This window comes from Camellia sinensis, chromosome 6, assembly GCF_055761805.1.
Source record: "Camellia sinensis isolate YWXY chromosome 6, ASM5576180v1, whole genome shotgun sequence".
NCBI lineage: Eukaryota > Viridiplantae > Streptophyta > Magnoliopsida > Ericales > Theaceae > Camellia > Camellia sinensis.
The window spans coordinates 174,215,314-174,236,995 of record NC_138966.1 but is presented as its reverse complement, the minus strand read 5'-3'; the positions used below and the strand labels follow the sequence as shown (position 1 = coordinate 174,236,995).

Genomic DNA, 21,682 nt, shown 5'->3' with positions numbered 1-21,682 from the left:
AAAATTCATTAACGGTTCTCAATATTTCTTGAACCGAAACCGAACCAGTTCTTAATAGAACTGAACTAAACCATATGGTTTGGTCTGGTTTGGTCGGGATTACTGGTTTAACCAGATTTTTGAACAGTCCTAAATGTGCATCAGGATCAATACTTGCCCTTGCCCTAGCCCTGTTTTAGCTCCTTGCCTCCACCTTGCCAAGGGATTGGGTCGCTATATCAGAGCAGAGCCCAGTTGTTGTTGACATGTCATCATCCAGACTTGATATAGCTTATAGTTGGCCATTTTCAAGTGTGGCTCGCCTTAAGATTGGGGAGCCTCTTGGCGTAAAATTTCTAGCATGTGATGTGGTTGATGATGGAGCCAAAATCCCAAAGGCTAAATCTTCCATAGTTCTCTACAAATCTTTAATCATGCTCATTAGCTCAGAAGTAGTGGGTTCATGGGTCTAAGATGATTGGGGTTCAGGTGCATCCATCATACACAAGTCCATGCTTTCTGGAATGAACACCTTGAGCTTGGGTAAATGGGCCAGGGTGATATATATGCTGGGGTTATAGGTGGATGGTAGTGTATGGATTTGGTTGAGGTGTGGAGGTACTGGGTTTAGTGGTGGCTTAAGGTCCTTTTGGTGGAGCTATGATCTCTTTGTCAATAAGATCCTGAATCTTATGACGGAGGCGGATGCAACGATTTGTATCATGACCGTGTTGTTGATGATAGGCACAGTGTTTAGCCGGGTCATATCTTGGTGGAAGAGGATCTGGGAGGGGTTAGGGTTCAAGGAGCTCTAGGTACCCTTTTTCTAATAGCATTTTCAAGGCTTAAGAGAGACTCATGTAAAGAGGATGAAATTTTTGGGCTTGGGGCCGATTTGAAGTGGTTGGCTTTTGACCGGGAATGGTAATAGTGTTTACGTCTGAGCATTTCATAGCTGTGCTACCATTGGAATTGCAAATAACATTTTTCTTTAAAGGCTCATTATCTTCCACAATGATCCCTTGCCTGATGGCATCTTCGATTTGAACCCCCATTTCATGAAGCTCCGTGAATGTGAACAAAGGCAGGATAATATTTTCTGTAGCAATTTCCCATGCAGGTTACAGACAACCATTCCGATCTGGTCCTTTTCGGACAACCTTGTAGTCATCATTGAAGCCTTAGCCCTCCACCTTGTCACAAATTCAGAAAAGCCCTCCTTTGGCTTTTGACAAGTTGCCTCGAGATCACGAGTTGTGACCTCAATCTGTGTTGTAAGAGTATTAAGCCATGAAGGACGTAGCTAATTCATCCCAATTCTGTTTCATTGAACCTTCCAACTTGGCGTACTAGATGGCCACTATACTTGGCATGGTTCGGCTGAATAGTGACAATTTCTAAACTTGAGTTAAACCCATTGGTCGTAGGATATCAAAAAACAGGTGTAGATGCACCATTGGATCTCCAGAGCCATCGAAGCGATCAATATGCGGCATCTTAAACTGATTCGGCAATGTAATTACAGAATCAGTGTACAGATCTTCTATGTTTGGGATGGAGTTAACCCCTTGTGTTCTCTTGAACAACTTGACTTTAAATGGTGCCTCAGTCTGATACACCGATACTCTGGAAGTTTGTGCTAGGATGGGTTCTATTTGGACTAGGAAATCCAGAACACCCTCGGTTTGTGGATCTTGGGTAGTGGCAGCATTAACTGTGGTACCGGGCACAGGGATAGCCGCGGTGGGTACATATGATGCAAAGGCTGCTGCTGGCTGCAGTTGCTGTGGCCTAGTTGTAACCTCGGCCTGACGAGTCATAACCTTGGCTTGACGGGCTGCATCATGCTGTAGTGTGTCAACCGTTTGTTGCAAATGGACTAGTAATTCTTCCATATTTGACAGAGGTTGAGCCATGATAGACGGTTATGCTCTGAACAGAAGTGATTTACTGGTAAATACTAGAACTGTGGAACTGGTGAACCCAGTCTAGCCCTTCTTCGTCTCGCTACCGGCAAAAATAAAACAATCACTGGCTACCGCTGAACTAAATTTTTGACCTAACAAAGTCTATCGACACGAGTCCACAGTACCTGGGGGATATCAGAGCCGTCTGAAGCTATAGTTCCAGGACTACCTAGCAAAAGAGAAAACAGACAGCACCTCAGCCCAGCGTCACTAGAACAAATATGATCACAGCTGAACAAATGTATTCCCTACTAAATGCTGCCCTACCAACTAGTACCAACCGTACCACTGATATGAAACACCACTATACAGTTTCACTGTAAAGCACATATCAGGTAAAGAGAGCCAAAACACCCCTATGAGAGGGTAGGATTACCCTGTCTTAGTTTTGTCAGGAGCGAGGGTTCACTATTCATACAATGCGATTTCACGCAATCTTGTATTCGGGTGAGCATCTTGTCCTAGTTTGGAAAAGTCACTATGGCTCATTATATGCAATAAGGCCAAATGGGTACCTCAGCAAGACTACCTAATATACCTCTCACCCCTAACACCGAGAAATAAAAGGAGGATCAAACGGTACAATGGTAATCCTGATCCAAGGGTTGTGTGTGTTCCTATCTCGGCAGAGCCCACGATCAGTCAGCCTTTTGGCAAGTTATTAGGCATGCCTCTGGCAAACTGTCCAGGAATAACGGATAGTAAACATGGTGACCTAAGCGCACCAATGCAAATGCAATGCAAGGAAACATAAAATTATAGATAAAAATTCACATCATGAATTTAGAGTCAAGTTCTCTAAATTTCCTAGCAGAGTCGCCAGAAATTGTAGCCTGACTTTTTCAAAACTTCCTTTTGGAAGAAGAAAAAGCCCTATAGTATCGAACTCCCATGGTGCTGAATCTGATTCCACAAGTGCAATGTGAAATAGAAAACACAAAGAGCCCAAATCCGGTAAAAGTTTCAAAAAATCGATTTTAAATCAAATAATGTCAAAATTAGACTACTTTGCCAGATACGGAGTCGCCACCTAAATATTTTATTTCTGAAAGTTAGGAAACCCAAGCCTTGTGCCAAAGGCTACAGATACGTCATCACCAAAGTGTCTCAGCTCGGGAACTTAGGTATGAGCATGGAAGGTCATGAATTGAGCAACCCCGCTCGCCCGATCAAAAGATCGGTCTCTACTAATCATGATGTGATTCTTAATCTATATTATATGCCTCTTGTTCCGGTTATTAGTTACATTACTATGTGACGTGCACATAAAGATAGACAAGTTTGCTCAAATTAGAACAATTCAAATTCATGTTTGTTTTTTGAAAATGGTTTGATTTTGCCACATCTAGTGGGCTTAGGAAAAATGATTTTCCACCTTAGTGGGCTTACAAAACGGTTTAATTTGCCACAACAAGTGGGCTTAAAAACTCACATTCATTGAATTTATTCCAATTCAAGCAACAAGATGGAAAAGGCTATCTACTATCTGAGCAAGAAGATGCTAGAGTATGAGACTCGCTACACACCGTTGGAGAAGGCTTGCTTAGCTTTGGTATGGGCTACCAGGAAGCTGCGGCACTACCTGTTAGCTCACTCCGTAATGTTGGTTTCACGACTCGATCCCATCAAATATCTTTTCGAGAAACCGGCACTTACGGGTAGACTAGCTCGTTGGTTGCTGTTGCTTTCCGAATTCGATCTAAAATATGTGATACGCAAGTCAGTCAGAGGAAGAGCAGTGGCAGAGTTCTTAGCCGATCATCCAGTCGAAGGAGGTGAAGCAGTTGAGTACTTATTCCCAGATGAAGCCATTTTGCACGTCGACGACGAGTATTGGACGATGTACTTTGACGGAGCGTCAAATCAATACGAGTATGGGATAGGAGTGTTGCTGATAGCACCTGACAATTCCCGTATCCCTCTAGCCTTCAAGCTCCGGTTCCAAGTCTCGAACAACGAAGCAGAATATGAGGCATGCATTGCCAGTCTAGAAGCAGCCCTAGAACTAGGGGCAAGACGGTTGGACGTCATCGGGGACTCAAACCTTGTTGTGTCTCAAGCAAAAGGAGACTGGAAAGTCAAAGAAGAAAAGATGATGATGTATCACTGGACCTTGGACTTGTTAATTCCTCGGTTTGAGAAGCTAAACTTTGCTCATTTACTAAGAGAGAACAACAGGTTTGCAGATTCTTTAGCAACTCTATCTTCCATGATAGACATCCCATTCGGAGTCCGGATGCGTCCAGTCATCATTGACTAGAAATTTGCACCAGCCTATGAGTCAATTGCTGCTATAGATAAGGTTCAAGACGAAAATCCCTGGTATTACGACATTTGGAATTTCTTGGAGAAGGAAGCATACCCGCCAAGGGTAAATGCCAAAGATAAAAGGGCAATCAGAAGAATGGCCGTTCAGTTCATCATCTGTGGAGGTAAATTGTACAAGAGAGGTCATCTGGGAATGCATAAACTGTGTGTTGAAGCCGAGGAATCGAAGCGCCTGATGGAGGCCACCCATAGAGGAGAATGCGATGCGCATATGAATGGAGTGATGCTAGCACGGAAGATCCTCAGACAAGGTTACTACTGGTCCACCATGGAGGAGGATTGTATCAGTTTTGTTCGGCGATGCCACAAATGCCAGATCCATGCAAATCGCATGAATATTCCGCCGTCGAAGCTGTACAATATGACTTCGCCATGGCCATTTTCAGTTTGGGGAATTGATGTGATCGGGGCTGTCACTCCGAAGGGATCGAATGGACATGAGTTCATCCTACTCGCGATAGATTACTTTACAAAGTGGGTCGAGGCCCAATCATATGCGGTGTTGAAGGCGTCGCACGTTGCCAAATTTATCAGAAACAATATCATCTGTCGCTATGGGGTCCCAAACGAGGTCATTTCGGATAATGGTTCCCACTTTAAGAAGAAAGTGATTGACTTGTTGGAGAAATATAACGTGGCTTTTCATAAGTCATCCACATACCGGCCGCAAACCAACGGAGCGGTCGAGGCCGCCAATAAGAATATCAAACACATACTGCAGAAGATGGTGGAGACCCACCGGGATTGGCCAGATAAGCTGCCGTTTGCTCTGTGGGCCTACAGGACTTCAATTAGAACTTCTACCGGAGCGACTCCATATTCATTGGTTTATAGAATGGAGGCCGTTCTACCTATCGAAATTGAGGTTCCCACATTGCGAGTATTGGCTGAGTGTCAAATAGCCAAAGCAGATTGGCAGCAGAGCAGGTTTGAGGAACTCATGCTCTTCGATGAAAGAAGACTGAAAGCACTATACCATGTTCAAAGTTATCAGCGCAGAATTGCCCGGGCTTTCAACAAGAAAGTCAAGTCCAGGAATCTAAAGGAAGGAGATTTGGTGCTCAAGGACAACCGAGCTCCTATCCACGACCCAAGGGGCAAGTTCAGACCCAATTGGACTGGTCCCTACATCATCAAAGCTATCTGGTCAGGTGGAGCTGTGGTTCTGATGGATCTAGATGGCCTAGAGTTCTCCCAACCGATCAACATGGACAAGTTAAAGAAATATTATCCCTGAGAGGCTCGCTAGGCCGAAAACCCGAAAGGGCGACCTAGGCAAAAGTTAGAGCATTAAAAAAATTAGAAAATATAAAAAACTGAGCTGAGCTCGCAAGGTTGAAAACCCGCAAAGGGCGGCCTTGGAAAAAATTAGAACGTAAAAGGAGAGTGAAAATACTCGAGTGAACCTAAGCCTGAACTACGTAAGGCTTGATTCCCATCTTTGGGATACGTAGACAGCTTCATCCTGAAGTTTAGCCATAAACTTTTCCCCGATCAGCTTTGTCCATTTGATCATCTCGGTCATCTTTGTCTATTCAACATTCAAGAGTCCGGTTATGATCTCCGATACAGTGTTATTCAGACTAGGGGCAACTTTCTATTGCCAAGCAGTGCCGCGGTACTATTCAGACTAGGGGCAACTTTCCAGTTGCTGGGATCCGGGGTTTGTGCATCTCAGTGACATATCTCAGGCGTATCCAGTTCTGATCCATATCGCAAATAGTTTTGAAAAGTTTTGATAAAAGTTGACTTTGTTCAAATTAATCTTTTTACAACTAAGACCATCTCTAGACCAAAACGGGAAATTTTCAGTACCATAACCTTCAAAGTTCATTGATTTCAATACAGAGTCCTCCTGCTATTGCATACAAATTGAAGTTGCTTTTTATTACATTCATTAAGAAAACTTGAAAGTACTAATAAAGCAATAAATCCGGGGCATAGATAAGTCAGGTGTTCCTGCGCCCCCTCCCAGAGCTGGTCGAAGCCTCTGATGCCAAGCTGGGCCCTTCCTGTGCCTCTTCATTGAGCCAATCCAAGCACTCATCAGACAAAGTGCAACTGAAAGTAGGAGCGGGGGCCAGGAGTTCTCTTGTCCTCCACGCTGTGGCCTGCCGAGCGAGCTGCGCACCTCGGGCTGGGAATGCAGCTGGATACTCTATCCCCTCTGCCGGACAGGTCTGATCGTGACCAAACTGATGCTGGAACCGGAACGAGAAATAGAATACATAGTGGGTCAAGCCAATCAACTGAATCCCGATCTGTCGGGACATGTTGTAGCCCATCGCCAGTAGATTGAGCCAAGGGCACCGCCAAGCAATGCGGTCTGCGGACAGGCTGCACATCCAATCAAACCACCATCCCTCGTCAAGGGCGTTGACTAGACGTTGCCTGAAGAAGTAGCCACGAGCTGAGTATGCTAGGCAAGAGTCCACAACCTGCAACTTATCCATCAACCACACCTGAGAAGGGATGAAAAATAAGAGAATAAATAATAGAGAGAAGTACGATGAGAGAAAAGTGAGAAAAAGGATTTTGTGAGAAAAACCGAGCTTGAGGGTCGAGTGATGTGAGCAATACATATGTGAGATTGGGTGGGAAACATTACCTGCAGCAGTAGTGGACTCCCCGCAAATCCGGTCGTCTCTCGGCGATAAAAGGCATCCAAGCCCATCAACGTTTCGGCGGAGTCATGGCAATGTAGCCCTTGCCCTCCTTCAAGCCTTGGGTAACCTCAATCAAGCGGACGCTAGATCCCCCGGAGCCTGAGGAAAATAGAAAATGAGATAGTATGCACAAACAAAGGGCATGTCGCCGGAAGCCCTGCCAATGATGGTCACCGCGGTCACCGGTATCCGAAAACCGATGAATCAAACTCGAAATATCTAGCATTCCGTCACAAATCAGAGATCGAGCGTCATACATAGTGAGTCCACACATTCGCCCTAAGGTCTGAACATGACCAAAGTTAAGCTGGGGTAAGATCTCCTCGTCATACTCAGATTCCATTAAAACTTGAAAATCTTCGAAGGTAGGGCATACCTCTTGCCCGCTAAAGCTAAAGACGTGAGTCACCAGATTCCAAAACCTCGCTGCGGCATGAAGAAACGGAAAGTGTAGCGGAGTGTGACTTAGAGTGAATAGTGCATTTATGCCGAAACCCTAGAAATTCAGCTTTTCCGAGGCATCCAAGTTGTTAATCCAGGACGAGAGATTCTGGGCAAGAAATCCCTCCATTTCGAGCAAATCAGTGTTGAATTGAGTAGAACTACGAAGCTGAGGCCTTTTGTAGGGGATAAGATTGAGTGGAGGACATGTGTCAACATTCTGGTGATTCTTTCATTCATGGCCGGCCGGCCAAATATAATGCCGACCGACCACCACTTTTGGCCGATTGATCAAAGATTCTGGCCGATGGCCGTTTCTTGAGGCCGGTGGCTTTCTCCCGCGGCCGATGGTCTTCCTCTTTGCTCCCTAAGCTGTTTATATGTTGAAACATGCTGAGAATTTGGAGAATGCCACCACTTCCAAGGCCCTCCGATGATGGATTTTGCGGTGTCACGCCCATTTGCTTATCGAGTTGTTGTAAATTTGCTTATCGAGTTGTATTTCACTCTTTTCAAGTTTTTTTTGCTTATCGAGTTGTAAGTCAGCTCACTACCTGATTATTACGATGCGAATGCTCAATTTTCAAACCGAGTTCAATTTCATTCACATTGTTATGTGATACCATGCGATGCGATGCATAGGAAGTACAAATGTAACATCATTTTGAACAAAATGGTTGTTTCATTTCCCTCATGTGTTTTGCAAAATACACATTTTTTTTGAAAAGGTAAAACCTGCCTAAGGCAGTGCAATGTGTTTAAACTACTAGTAAAAAGGAAAGTAAAGCAAAAGAAGAGCAGGGTGGCAAAGTATCAGAATTGATGCCAGTAACCTCCCCTTGTGAGCCATGCATCTCCCGCGCCCTTGTTCGGGGTCAACTATGTGATTTGGCACCTTCATTACTTGAGACAGTGCAAAGAAGTACACTTTCGGAACATTAGTAGGCCTTCGAGTTAACCTCAAGCCGTGTCTTCTATGAGCGATGCTCGGCACGCACAAGGAACGTCCCTTCCCTTATCCTTTTTGTATCTTGTGAATTTCACAAATCACTTCAATTATACCATGTTACAGTGCTTGGCATTTCAACATCATGAATAACTGGTCCTTATCATGTTCAAGTTCCTTTTATACACATTGCTTGCGTAGACCACATGCTTTACTTACATGTGTTCAATTTCAAGTTCCTTTTATACACATTGCTTGCGTAGACCGCATGCTTTACTTACATGTGTTCAATTTCAAGTTCCTTTTATACACATTGCTTGCGTAGACCGCATGCTTTACTTACATTTGTTCAATTTCAAGTTTCTATACACATTGCATGCGTTGTCGCGTTATGCTTTACTTACATGTGTTCAAGTTCCTTTTATACACATTGCTTGCGTAGACCGCATGCTTTACTTACATGCGTTCAATTTCAAGTTTCTATACACATTGCTTGCGTAGACCGCATGCTTTACTTACATATGTTCAAGTTTCTTCATACACATTGTGCATGTTGTCACGTGTTCTTTACTTACATGTGTTTGTGCCTTCACGGCATTGTTATGCGTCCCACTCAAATTGCGTTGCCACGCACTTTCGATTGCATGTTATGCATATTGCTAACAATATTGTACCTGTTAAGTTTGCTTTCTTTTCAGGCATGATATTGTATGTACGGTTCATTTGAGGCTGGTGCAACCAGACGAACTGCGCAGGTATTGTATCCTCTGCGTGAGACGTATTGAGAATTGCATAATTCTCTTACATCCTTTCTGCATTGTAGTGTAGTTTGGTGTATGCTAGCTTAAAACTGTCGCATGTTATGCTTCGTTACAGCCTTCTTTGCATGATCATAAGTTATGTTCGGCTTTGTGCATTGTCTTGCATTTTGCCCCTGCCTTCGGGCGCATACCTTGTCTGTCTTGCATGATTGTCTAAGTCTTCGGCCTTGTCAAAAATGGGTCGTCTCTGGGCTTTGACATTCACTCCCGTCATTGTTATGACTTTCGAGTTCTGTCAAAGAGGGGCAACTGTAGACACCCCATTTTTGACCGTCCTCAAGACTTGGACGTCACTGCTTGAACACCCGGTGGTCATCCATGTTCGTGTTCGTTTTGAGTTCCCGGAGGCCTTGGTTGCGCGCCTTGCCTCAGGATCTCTCAACTTGTTCATCTTGCGTTTGGTTTCGCACCAAATACTTGTATTTTTTCTTTGAGGGGTAGGGAATGGCTTGTTGACCATCCCTACACCCCATCGGCCTTCCCTTTGCATCACTGGCCATTAATTGCTGACACCGGCCATGGTTTCTTAATACCAATGGCCGGTCGGCACTCCATATGGCCGGCCGACTATCTGTTTGGCCGGCGACCTCCTTTTTTGGCCGGTAACACCTTTTTGCCTTCTTCAGGCATGGTGTATGCCAGCTGTGCCAGCTGGAATACACCAAACCTACCCCGGGGCTAACATGTGGTTGTTTTACCCCTTTTGCCCCCTTTTGGTCAAAGCTTCTTGAGGAAGCTTGACCCTTTGTCAAAGCTTCCTCAAGAAGCTTGGCCAGCTGTCTTAGCTTCCTCAAGAAGCCTTGACCTTCTTGCCCCCTTTGCCCCCTTTTACTTAGCTTCTTTGAGAAGCTTAGAACCATTTATTTTGCCTATATAAGCACCTCTCTTCTTCCATTGTAGAGGGTTAGAGATTTTGAACAAAAAACCAGAAATTATACATATATACATCTGTCATATACTCTCCCTCTCTATATTTCCCTCTCTCTCATCCTTAGTATGTGTTTGGAGGCCTAGAAAGTGTGTTTTGACCTTAGTTTTGCACTAAAACACACACCATTACACCTTGCTTCGACCTTGAGGGGCTTTGAGGGTTTGTTTTTGAAGTTTTGGACTGATTTTGGTCAGAAGAGAGTGGCTGGACCAGCTGTTCTTGAAGTGTTCTTCAAGGGTAAGACTTTTGCTTTATTTTCCCCAATCTTGCATTAGCTTTTGACCTACCTTGCATGCTGATTTAAGCTTTGTGTATAACATAAAAAAGTCTTGTATTTTCATGCTTGAGATCTTTCATTAAGGTCCTTTTGTGGTTCGGGGTCGACCTCCCCCTTTTAGGCCTTGTTTGGCTCTTTTGGTGTTTTCTTTCTTAAGCTTTGGTTACTCTTGAGTCTTGGCCTTCTCACCACTGAAATCCAGTGGATTTTCAGTGGTGAAGAAGGGGTTTTGAGGTCTTGTAAAGGGGAGGGACACCCTTCTCGCTTGGTCTCTCATTTTGCTCATGTTTTGGCTCATAAGGGTAGCATGTATGCTTGGTTGTATTTGGCCCTATTTCAGAGGTTTTTGGGTGTTATTTGGGCATATCTTACCTCTGTTTTTGGTTAGATTTGTGGTCCCTTACATGCTTAATACACTTGCTTTGTACTCTCCCATTTTGCCTAGAAATGCATCTAGCCATTAGACCATCGTGCTTGCATATTCTTGCCTAGCTTTGTGAAGCTTTTGGTCATGATTTATCATGATTGAGGTCTGTTGGGTGCTGGTTTGGTCGTATTTGCCATGTTTGGTATAGCCCCTTTGTATTTTGGCTTGTGAGCCTTGGGTGTGTGAGTCACTAGCATGCTTTAGTTGGGTTGTTTCAATGATTTGGAGTCATTTCATATGCCATTTCAGTCCCTAATCCATGCTTGTATGCCCACATTCATCATCACTTTCTTACCTTGAAAGGTTGTTCTTTTGTGCCTTGGAAAATGGTCATTGTGCATGCCTATGTGTTTAGACATTAGGCTGCCATATCAGTGGGTTTTGAGGGCCTTTTTTGCATGCTAAAACTCCATTTTGTATTGAAAAATTCATGTTGTGTTTGCATGAGGGGGGGGGGGGGTGTTGAGCAATGCTCCCATTTTTGGCCTTGAATGCCCATGTTTTGGACTCATTCCTTGGTGTGTTTTGACCATGATCTATGCATGTTCCAGCCCTGTTATAGAGTCCTCTAGGACTGTTTTAGGTCATTTTGGTCCATCGGGGTTTGATTAACATGGCCATGGTTCGACCCTTCTTGGTTGGCTTCAAGTTTGGATCATTGTTGCATGCCTTGCTTGCATGACATGGTTGATTTAGCATCTTCCTCTATGCATTTTCAGAGCTTAATATGTTAGCCTAGCATCCATGTTTGTCATCTTGTGAGTGCCCTTGAAAGCTGCCTTTCATGCCTTAGTCTTAGGCTCATTACTTGGCATGCTTATTTTGCATGATTGGCATCATCATTTTAGTGCACTTTGGCCACTGTTTTGGGGAGGTGGCTGAGGTTCCTCCATCCTAGTGTAAGTCCGTGCATTTGTATCTTGTAGTATACTCATTACATTGCATGTTTGTTGCATCCTTGTAGTCAATGCATTGTTGCATGTTTACCACTTTGCCTAGTTGCCTAACTAGGTTGTATTGTAGCATTGCATGCTTGGCATATTGCACACTTGCATAGTAGCTTACATTGCATTTGGCATGTTTTGTAACTTAGTCTTTTGTACACTTGAGCTATGTTTGTATACATGCATTACATTGCTTGGTTTGGGGTGTCAAACCAAGCACGAAGATTGAGGAGTGTTCGTACTCAAGGTGACGTAACACGTCTCAATCCTCGGTCGCCGATGTCCTCGATCTCAATATGATAGGGTATTGACACTCATTTGTCTGTTGCATGCATTTACATCAAAGTTGCTAACTTGACCTCTTAGGCTATCATGCATCAAAAGTGCACAATTGATGACCCGAGGGTCGAGGGCCATGCTCCCTTGAGTCCATTGCATGATAGGGAGAGTGGCCATGCATACATTACTTTGAATTTCCTTGCCATGCACTGTCTGCCCTCTGCTGCTGTCAAAAACAGGTTCTGCAGGAAGCATTGTCTGGCCGGCCACCTATACCGCTGACCCGCCATCCATCGGTGGCCGATGGATTAATCTTTAGCCGATGACCACCAAATCACAGCCGGTGATGATCCTCTTTGGCCGGTGGCATTCTCCAGCATCCAGTGAGAATATCCTGAGACTTTGGCAGTTTTCAGAGGAGTATAGCAGGGAAAACAGAGGCAACAGTGGCATGGCACGGGTTTCCGAGCAAGGCGAGTCAAGCATGCATCATCCACGCATTCCGAGGCAGAGCTGTGGCGGTCTCTTTAGTTTCATATTTAGACTGTTTCTGTAATTAATTTGTTGATTAATTAGAAGTTTTGTAATTAATTAATTAGTTAGTCGGCTAGTTAATTAGTTAAATTTGTATTATTTATTCGGACCCTCCGAGCAAGGGCAATTGTGTAATAAGTGTGCGTGAGTATGTGTATCTCTTCCAACCCCACGTCTTTCTTCCCTTTTATTTACCCGCTTATGATGGTAGACTAGGGCATATTTAAATTAGCATACCTTATGCTATGCATACGTGCATTCATACATTTGTCTTGTATGCACCAGGCTCGGCTCATCATTCTAACTGCATTTGTATTTCAATTCCAAATTGAATACGTGTTAGTTGTAGCATTTCACATGTTTTGTAGATTAGCCGAGCCTATCTTAGTTGCATTTTGCATGTGTTGCATTAGCCATCCTAATATGAACTAGGATCATGCATATGATTATTAACTAGTTTTTGTTTTGGCTCGGAGTACTCGGTAAGCATTTATGCTTTAGCATACCGCATGCGTGTGAGTGTTGCCATAATAGCATGATTACCGTGAGACTAGCTGCTTATGTGATATAACTGCTTGAATGCCTGTGGATGGAGGTTGAATTGCCTAAATTAGAATAATGCATTAAAACTGTGAGTTTTAAGCCCACTAGATAGTGGCAAAACCATCTTTTCTAAAGCCCACTTAAGGGTGGCAAAACCTGCATTTTAGCCTACTTGCGAGTAGCAAACTATCTTCAAAACGAGCATGAAATGTTTTGTTCCAATTTAAGCAATTTGGTCTATACTTGTTTGCTGTGCGCATAACATAGTAATTCTAGGCTAATAACCGGAATAAGAACGCATAACGTTTTCAAAAACGGATATCACGGTTAGTAGAGGCCGATCTTCAGATCGGGCGAGAGGGGGTGCTCATAGCTGACCTTCCCCAGTCGTACCCTAGCTCCCGAGCCGAGGCAACCTTGGTGATGACGGACACGTGGCCTTTGGCACCGAGTCAAGGTTTCCTAGATTCCCCCTTAAAAAATATTTAGGTGGCGACTCTGTATCTGGCAAAGCAGTCCATGTTTGGCGCTTCTTTTCTAAAAATCTGTTTTCTCAAAACGATTTGCCGGATTTAGACTCTTTGGTTCATATTAAGAACCGTGACACAAATTGAGTCCGAACTGTAGCACGAAGGCCTCACGCGGGCGCGTCTACACAAGGGTGGAAAATATAAGGGCAAAAGCCTTCAAAGCAAGGAACAAAGAAGGGTGGAACACCCCTCAACATTCAATGGCCTTAAAACCCAAGCTTCAGACCAAAAATAAAGAGTTTTTGTAGCCCAAAAATAGTACAAAAATGTGCTGGAATGAAGACAAAAGTAACCAAAGTAATAAGCTAGAATATAGAACAATTTAAGCAAGTAAACAAGCCAAAGGAGGGGTGGCTAACCCCTCCATTTTTGGGCCTTCAAAACCACTTTTTTAACCTCTAGAAACCTCTAAAAATTAGTGATAAAAAGCTCAAAAAATTTGATTTAAAATCTTTGAAAAATGGCACAAAAGCTTTATAAGCAAAGAGGCCAAGAGGGTGAGTCACCCCTTAACTCAAAAGAGCCTCAAACCACCATTTTTAAACCACAAAAATAGAGATTTTTTGAGTTCAAAAATAAAAGTTTGTAAAGATGGCAAAACAAGTGTAGATAACAAGCTAAAATGGGTAAATATTATACCTCTTGAAGACAAGAGCAAATTAAGAGCAAATTAAGCCAACAATCCAAGCCAAATCCTTCTTTTAGAGCTCAAGAAGGGTCCCGAGTGTTCTCAATCCAAAGGCAAACAAATTTTGTTAAGGGTTGATAAGCAAATTTGAAGTGTATCTAAGCAAGTGTGTACAAAATTTCGAGAGAGAGAGAAAGAAATGTAGAGAGAGAGAGAGGACTTAGAGAGAGACTCCCAAAATTTTTCTAACCCTTATAAATGAAGGAGAGGCCTCCTTATATATAGACAAATATGTATTCAGCTGAGAAATATCTGTATATACACGTGTATGAAGCTGAGCTGAAGTGTGATGACAGCTGGCATAGCTATCAACAAAATATCTGCCCAAAAAGCACTGGTGGCCAGCACAGGGCCAGCATGCACTATCCTTGGTTAGCACGGACCATACATGGCCAGCACAGGGTCGACAAAGAACACTGGTGGCCGGCAGGTGGCCACCAGAGCTTGCAGAGTACCAAGTTTTGTTCCAAAATAAGGCACAGAAAGAGCAGGAGTGAAAGCTCAAAGAGACGGCATTCCACCGAACACTTCAGGTACTAAACGAAAACACACTGATGCACAATCATCAGGTGCATAAATGATGATGTCCGAGTTTTGAGGATGGTAAAAAATGGGGTGTCTACACCCTTACCTTCAGCAAAAATTATAGGCCCTGAACATCCAAATTTGTTAAATAAATGAAAATAATATCTCAAACAACCATATAATTTGCAAAATCATGAAGAATAAAAGAAATAATCATCAACAAAAAACAAAAAACAATAACTTTGTTCTCAGCACAGAAAAATTTCTTTGGAGAATAGGAACAGGAATAGGAATAGTCACAAGCACAAATTCACCCAATGATACAATAGGGATAAGTTTGGGCATTTACTAAAAAAGAAATAAATAAGAGAAACGAAGAAGACATCAACATAAGGACAACAAAGATCTGTGCATTACAGGAAAAGAAAATGTAAAATAAAACAAATCCAGCCATAAATCAGAAATAATCAACAAAAACACATTGGCATTCTATGGAAATGAAATAAATATGATTTCCATAGCAACTAAAGCAGTGAATAAAATGGGATTGGCTTCATAATAGAAAATGGAATCATAAGCATAAATATGGTGTAGCATAAAAGGAATGAAACTGCATCTCAATAATCAAGTCATAAATAGAGAAGCATACATGAAATGAAATGATAAAATCTTACTTGAAACCCTATTCAAATTAATCTCATCCCATTTCATCAGCCATGTGGAATGGACAATACAGTGAATTATTTGCGTGAGACACTAATCCTACAATCCTAGATGTTGAATGATCTAAAAATGAAGCATACAACTAAATTGATCTATAATCCTAAACATTGACTGATTTAAAAATGAAAATAAACCAAGAAATAAACGTTTTTGACATTCATAAGAAAATGATATGGCACAACAACCCTGTTGTTATGTCTGACTCATCAACTATATATATTTTGTCATCAACAATTGTTGTGATTGATGAAACTTAATAATATCATATATCACAGGACTTTTAACACATATTACTACTATTACTCATCATTCATTTTGTTTATAGCCTAACAAGTATGAAATCGTTGAAAAATCTCTGTGTGTGCTTGATCAATCTAGGCCACGTACGCCATATCAATTATTACTAACGAATACACGTTTGACATGTGTCCACTACATTTCCAACAGGATTATATAGCAAATGCTCTCATTCAAAGTAACTACTAAGGAAATCCTAGTAAAACATACCCGAGTTTTCATCTCCTGACAATCTCATTCAACCTCCATCAAACATCAAAAGGGACTTGCATAGAACACAAAAAGAGAAAAAAAGACATACACACACAGTCACACACACATTTTACAAAAAAGCCATTCAAACACAAATGTGCAAACCCTTTAAAGAAATAGGGAAAATAGGGACACCGTTTGCTCTAATAATAAGAGATATGTTTAGAATCCGAGCATTTAAAACACTATCCAATGGATCAAAACCAATGTAAAATGCAATGCATATCATTACTGCCTCAAACATGATATTGTATCAAAAATTAAATGAAAAAGACAAAAAATAAGGAAAAAAAATTGTACAAATATATATGTATACACACCCACAATCACAACCACTAAAGCAACCAAAAAAATAGATGAAATTCAAACCCACTGAGGAAAAGGGGATTTCTAACCTCCAAGCCCTGTGGGAGCTCCAATATGCCAATCTTAATTTTCTAAATTTTTTATTTAAGAAAAAAAACCCTCAGCATTTATTAATTTGGTCAAAATCCCCTGATCAGCATTTATTAACTTTTTCCAATCCACATGTCTTTCCACATGCCTGCATTTATTGATTTGGTCAAAATTTCCTGATCAGCATTTAAAATCACCTCATACAAATAATTATAGATACAACCCATGCATTGTTACTGCACTTTTTCAACTCCCATACACTATGGTTAGTGATGAGATTATTAAATTATTTTTATAAAAAATCTTCAGAAACATAATTTATATATTAAAAAAAATCTAAAATAAATATAAATATCTATAATTATCCCGTGCATAGCACGGGTGATAGGCTAGTATATTATAATTCAAAAGCTCTTTCCCTTCACTTCAGTTTTTTCAGCACTCAAACAATCTAAATTCAAAAACCCTCAAGCAAACAAAATGTTAATCAATACACTTTTGTTACATAATGCTCACTTCAATATTCCCCTTTAGGTGAATACAAAGCAAAAATTTCGACATATTGGTTTGGCAAGACACATTGAGCAAACGTAATATGAAGATTATAAAATTACTTTTAGAGAAAGAGAGAGAGAGAGTTGTTTTGATAAAAATGTTCAAACAGATAAATGGATGCACTTTCGAAGACAATTTTGTTGGCTCAATTACAATATTATTATTGGCTTTTAGTTTTTGAAACTCAAATCCATAATGTTCAAGGTTATTGTTAGAATTAATGAATTTAATTTATTTTATGAGGCTATGAAATTTTGATTAGGATTTAACCTCAAGTGTAGGCATTTGGTTAATATAATCAAAAGTCACTATAATTTATTATATCATATTCTTTATTTTTCTATACATTTTTTCATAAAAAACCAACTAAAATATGGGGAATTACATCCCAATGGGATAGTTGTTTTTTACACAAAAACATTTCACTTGCACCTATCACAGAATTACTTGTTTATACCTCACATATTTTTCAATTTTTTTTTAAATATTTTCATTGTGCTGTAATTTTCCCACTAAAATACTCTTTACATAATGCCAAATAGGCGCTATGCAAAAAAAAAAAAAATAAAAAAATGGGGGCTTTCACTTGATTATTCCCCTAATGGGCCTACTAAATCTTCAAAGCCCACAGATCCTCGACAATTGAAGCCCTATAGAATTTCACAGTACTTTCCTAATAATATACAAAAAGACGAAGGTGTTTTATGTAATTTTACTAAAATAGCTCACCAGCACAAACCCTAGATTTAGCCCTCTCTATAAATTCCACACAAAACCCTGAATTTTCTCTTCACTCTGCAGGCAAAAATCGAGGTTAGTTCATCTCTTTCTCTCTCTCTCTCTCTCTAGACGTATATGTATGTATGTATAGTTTTCATGGTTTTTGGGAGATTGTAGGGCATGGAGGATCGGCGGGGGTCGCTAGGTTTGCCGGTGGCGACGACAGTGAACTGTGCTGACAATACTAGAGCGAAGAATCTCTTCATCATTTCGGTGAAGTGTATCAAAGAAAGACTCAACCTCTTGCCCTCCCTATGTGTAGGAGATATGGTGATGGCCACTGTGAAGAAGGGCAAGCCTGATCTCAGGAAGAAGGTCATGCCCGTTGTCATCGTCAGGCAGCGCAAGCCCTGGCGCGGAAATGACGATATTTTTATGTACTTCGAAGGTCTCTATCATCAAACTCTATGTTTTTTTATTGATTATACTGATTGTGATATCAAATTTGTTTGTTTTGTGCTTCTGTGGTTACTTTTTTATGTATAATTTATTGTTGATCATACTGATTGTGATATCAAATCTGTTTGTTTGTGCTTTTATGGTTACCCTTTTATGCTTCTTAAAAGGCTTTAATTTAATGTTACTTGTTGATTATACTGATTGTGATTTGAAATGGGTTTGTTTTGTGCTTTTCTGGTTACCTTTTATGCTTTTTAAGGTTATGTTTGGTTGAGGATTTGATAAGGGAAATGGAAAGGGAAAGTCAAATAGAAAGAAAAGGAGTAAGTTATGTTTAGTTGAGTTGGGAAATGGAGAAAGAAAATAGGATAAGTGACCCAAAAATATAAAAGGTGGGATCGCATTTCCTTCTCACTTTCTTTTACTTTGTGTTCTCCATTATAACCAAACAAAATGTGAGATTGCATTTCCTTTCTTTTTTCCATTTCTCTCATCAAATCCTCTAACCAAACACTGCCTAAAGGGTTTAATATTGAGTTATTTAGATATGAATTGGATGACTATTAGTTGCATTGCTTTATACAAGTTGTTTATAGATTTATGAACTTGGTTGATTATACTGATTGTAATTTATTGTATGTTAGTTGTTTTGCTTCTTAAATATACTTTTTCAATTTTCTGCTGGCCTGTGAAATTTTAGGACGACATGATATGGAAAAGAATGGTATGCTAAGCTGGTAAAGCGGCATCTTGATATGTGAATTTATCATTCACTAATGATAATCTGGTGCTTCCTGAGACTAGCTACATTAAATGTCAATCATATTAGATCGAGTGGGTTGTTATCTCTTAATCTGTACTTGCTTTGTCGTGGTCTGATACATTTCATCTTTTTCCTTTTTTGTTTCTTAATCTCTCCTTTGTCCTTACTCTGTCATGATTGATTATTTACTACAAACATCTATTTGGTTTTCATTTTCCCTTTTCTCATTTTGGAATCTAGGTTTAATAATGAGCTTAAGGGGAATATATTTCTTCCTGGTTATTTCTACTGGTGATGTGGTGTGAGAATTACATTATCTATCTAGGGTTTCTCTACACCTCTTATACCCAGCTGAATGCGCATTACCAATCTTGCCCTATATTGGATGATAAATCTGTTTATCACCCCTGTCAAGATTGGGATATGTGAGCCTGAGTGTATCATCATCTTCTTTAACCTGTCATAAGCACTAATTTTATGAACCATTGGATTATTATGGTTTTGGGACTAATTTGATTTAACTTGTGTAGTTATCCTTCCAGCAAGGTTTCTCTTCAATAAATTGTCAATGTGTAAATTTTAAACTTGGCCATCCTCATTTCATGTCTTTTGCTTGTTTCTGTTATAAATTTGAGATTGTTACAAGCTTTTGAGGCTTAATTTGCAGAGAAAGAGCACAAAATCTATGTTAGTTAGTGGAAGTTTTTATGTATTTCATATCTCTTTTAACCTCCCTTCTATAGCTTTATTCCTTGAAAATCCATGTTTATTGTTTTGGATGCATTAATTTTTGTCAAAGAGTCTCAAGTTGGTCCACAAAAGTCTCTTTTTGTTACTTTGAGTTAGTTTATAAAAGCCTTTTTTGCTTGTTGTGTGACTGGTGCCCTTTCCCTTCAGTCTTATCTTCTTTAAAAAACCAAAATTGGATTGTTCAGTCATTCCAACAATGAGCAAATATCACCAGACTAAGTCAAGTATCCTTCTTTATGTGTGGTTGATACAGTTACATGTATGGAAAATCAACTGTGTCTATCGTTACAGATGTGATAATGCTCCTCAAGATCACATTTGCTCCATTTAGGCCTTACATGTCAATTGTTTAATATATGCAATTGGACCATTTTCTGGGAAATAGTTGTGCATATACGCAATTGGAAACCCAATTGTGCTGTATTTATGCCTTTTGTTATCAATATTGTCTTATTATCTCATCTACCCCCTCTACATTGCAGTTGTATTGTTTTAATTTTCTACCTCTTATGTAATACTTGGCTTACTTGCTAGTGCGAGCAGTTCTAACATAAAAGTTTGCTTAGATCAAGAAAAAATTATTTGGATTTCCATAAGCTTTAATCTGCCTTTACAGTTCTTTATTTGATGCAATTACTAGCTTGGGAAAAAATATCTATTGTTTCAGATGCAATTATGCTTTTCAAAGCATCTAAAGTTGGTCTACAATAGTCTCTCTTTGGTACTTCCAATAACTTTATATGAGGCTTCTTTTGTATTGCTGAGTGGCTGGTTGAGATTGCTAACTAAGTATTTATTTTCCTTTTCCAAGAATCAATTGAATGTTCTTTTCGATGTTGCTAACATATACTTTTTGCATTATTGCAAATAATGCTGGTGTCATTGTTAATCCAAGAGGAGAAATGAAAGGTAAGTTCTCATTTTAACAAATTTAACTCAATAAAATTTTTAAAGCAAATTAAAAGATATTCCCATGAACATATGATTGATTGATACATTATTGGCTACCCTTCAAATCACAATCAGTATAATCAACAAGAAACATTAAATTAAACCCTTTTAAGAAGCATAAAAGGGTAACCATAAAAGCACAAAACAATTAGATTTGATATCACAAGTAGTATAATCAACAATAAATTATCCATAAAAAGTAACCATAAAAGTACAAAACAAACAGATTTGATATCACAATCAGTAAAATCAACAAAAAAACATAGAGTTTGATGATAGAGACCTTCGAAGTACATAAAAACACCGTCCTTTCGGAGCCAGGGCTTGTGCTGCTTGACGATGACAGCTGGCATGACCTTTTTCTTGAGATCAGGCTTGCCCTTCTTCACAGTGGCCATCACCATATCTCCTACACATGCCAAGGGCAAGCGGTTGAGTTTTCCTTTGATACACTTCATTGAAATGATGTAGAGATTCTTCGCTCCAGTGTTGTCAGCACAGTTCACTGTCGCCACCATTGGCAGACCCAGCAATTTGCGAAACTTGTTCCCTGCCAATCCTCCATGCCCTACAATCACCCAAAAACCATGAAAACTATACATACATACATATACGTCTAGAGAGAGAGAGAGAGAGAGAGAGAGATGAACTAACCTCGTTTCCACATTCTTGCCTGCAGAGTAAAGAGAAAATTCAGGGTTTTGTGTGGAATTTATAGAGAGGGCTAAATCTAGGGTTTGTGCTGGTGAGCTATTTCAGTAAAATTACATAAAACACCTTCGCCTTTTTGTGTATTATCAGGAAAGTACTATGGAATTCTATAGGGCTTCAACTGTCAAGGATGTGTGGGCTTTGAAGATTTAGTAGGCTCATTAGAGGAATAATCAAGTGAAAGCCCCCATTTGTGTTTTACTTTTTTTTTTTTCTTTTTTGTTTTTTGCATAGCGCCTATTTGGCATTATGTAAAGAGTATTTTAGTGGGAAAATTAC

The 21,682-nt window shown here is 40.3% G+C and overlaps 1 protein-coding gene across 1 annotated transcript; it reads right to left on the bottom strand.

The window, feature by feature from the left end:
* Positions 1 to 20,738: 20,738 nt before the first annotated feature.
* On the bottom strand, positions 20,739 to 21,359 carry LOC145793832 (large ribosomal subunit protein uL14-like). Its single transcript, XM_082876704.1, has 3 exons — positions 21,347 to 21,359; positions 20,976 to 21,260; positions 20,739 to 20,797 (listed from the first exon to the last, which is right to left on the bottom strand). Exons 1-3 carry the CDS (start codon positions 21,357 to 21,359, stop codon positions 20,739 to 20,741), a joined length of 357 nt encoding a protein of 118 aa, XP_082732830.1.
* Between the last annotated feature and the right edge of the window lie 323 nt (positions 21,360 to 21,682).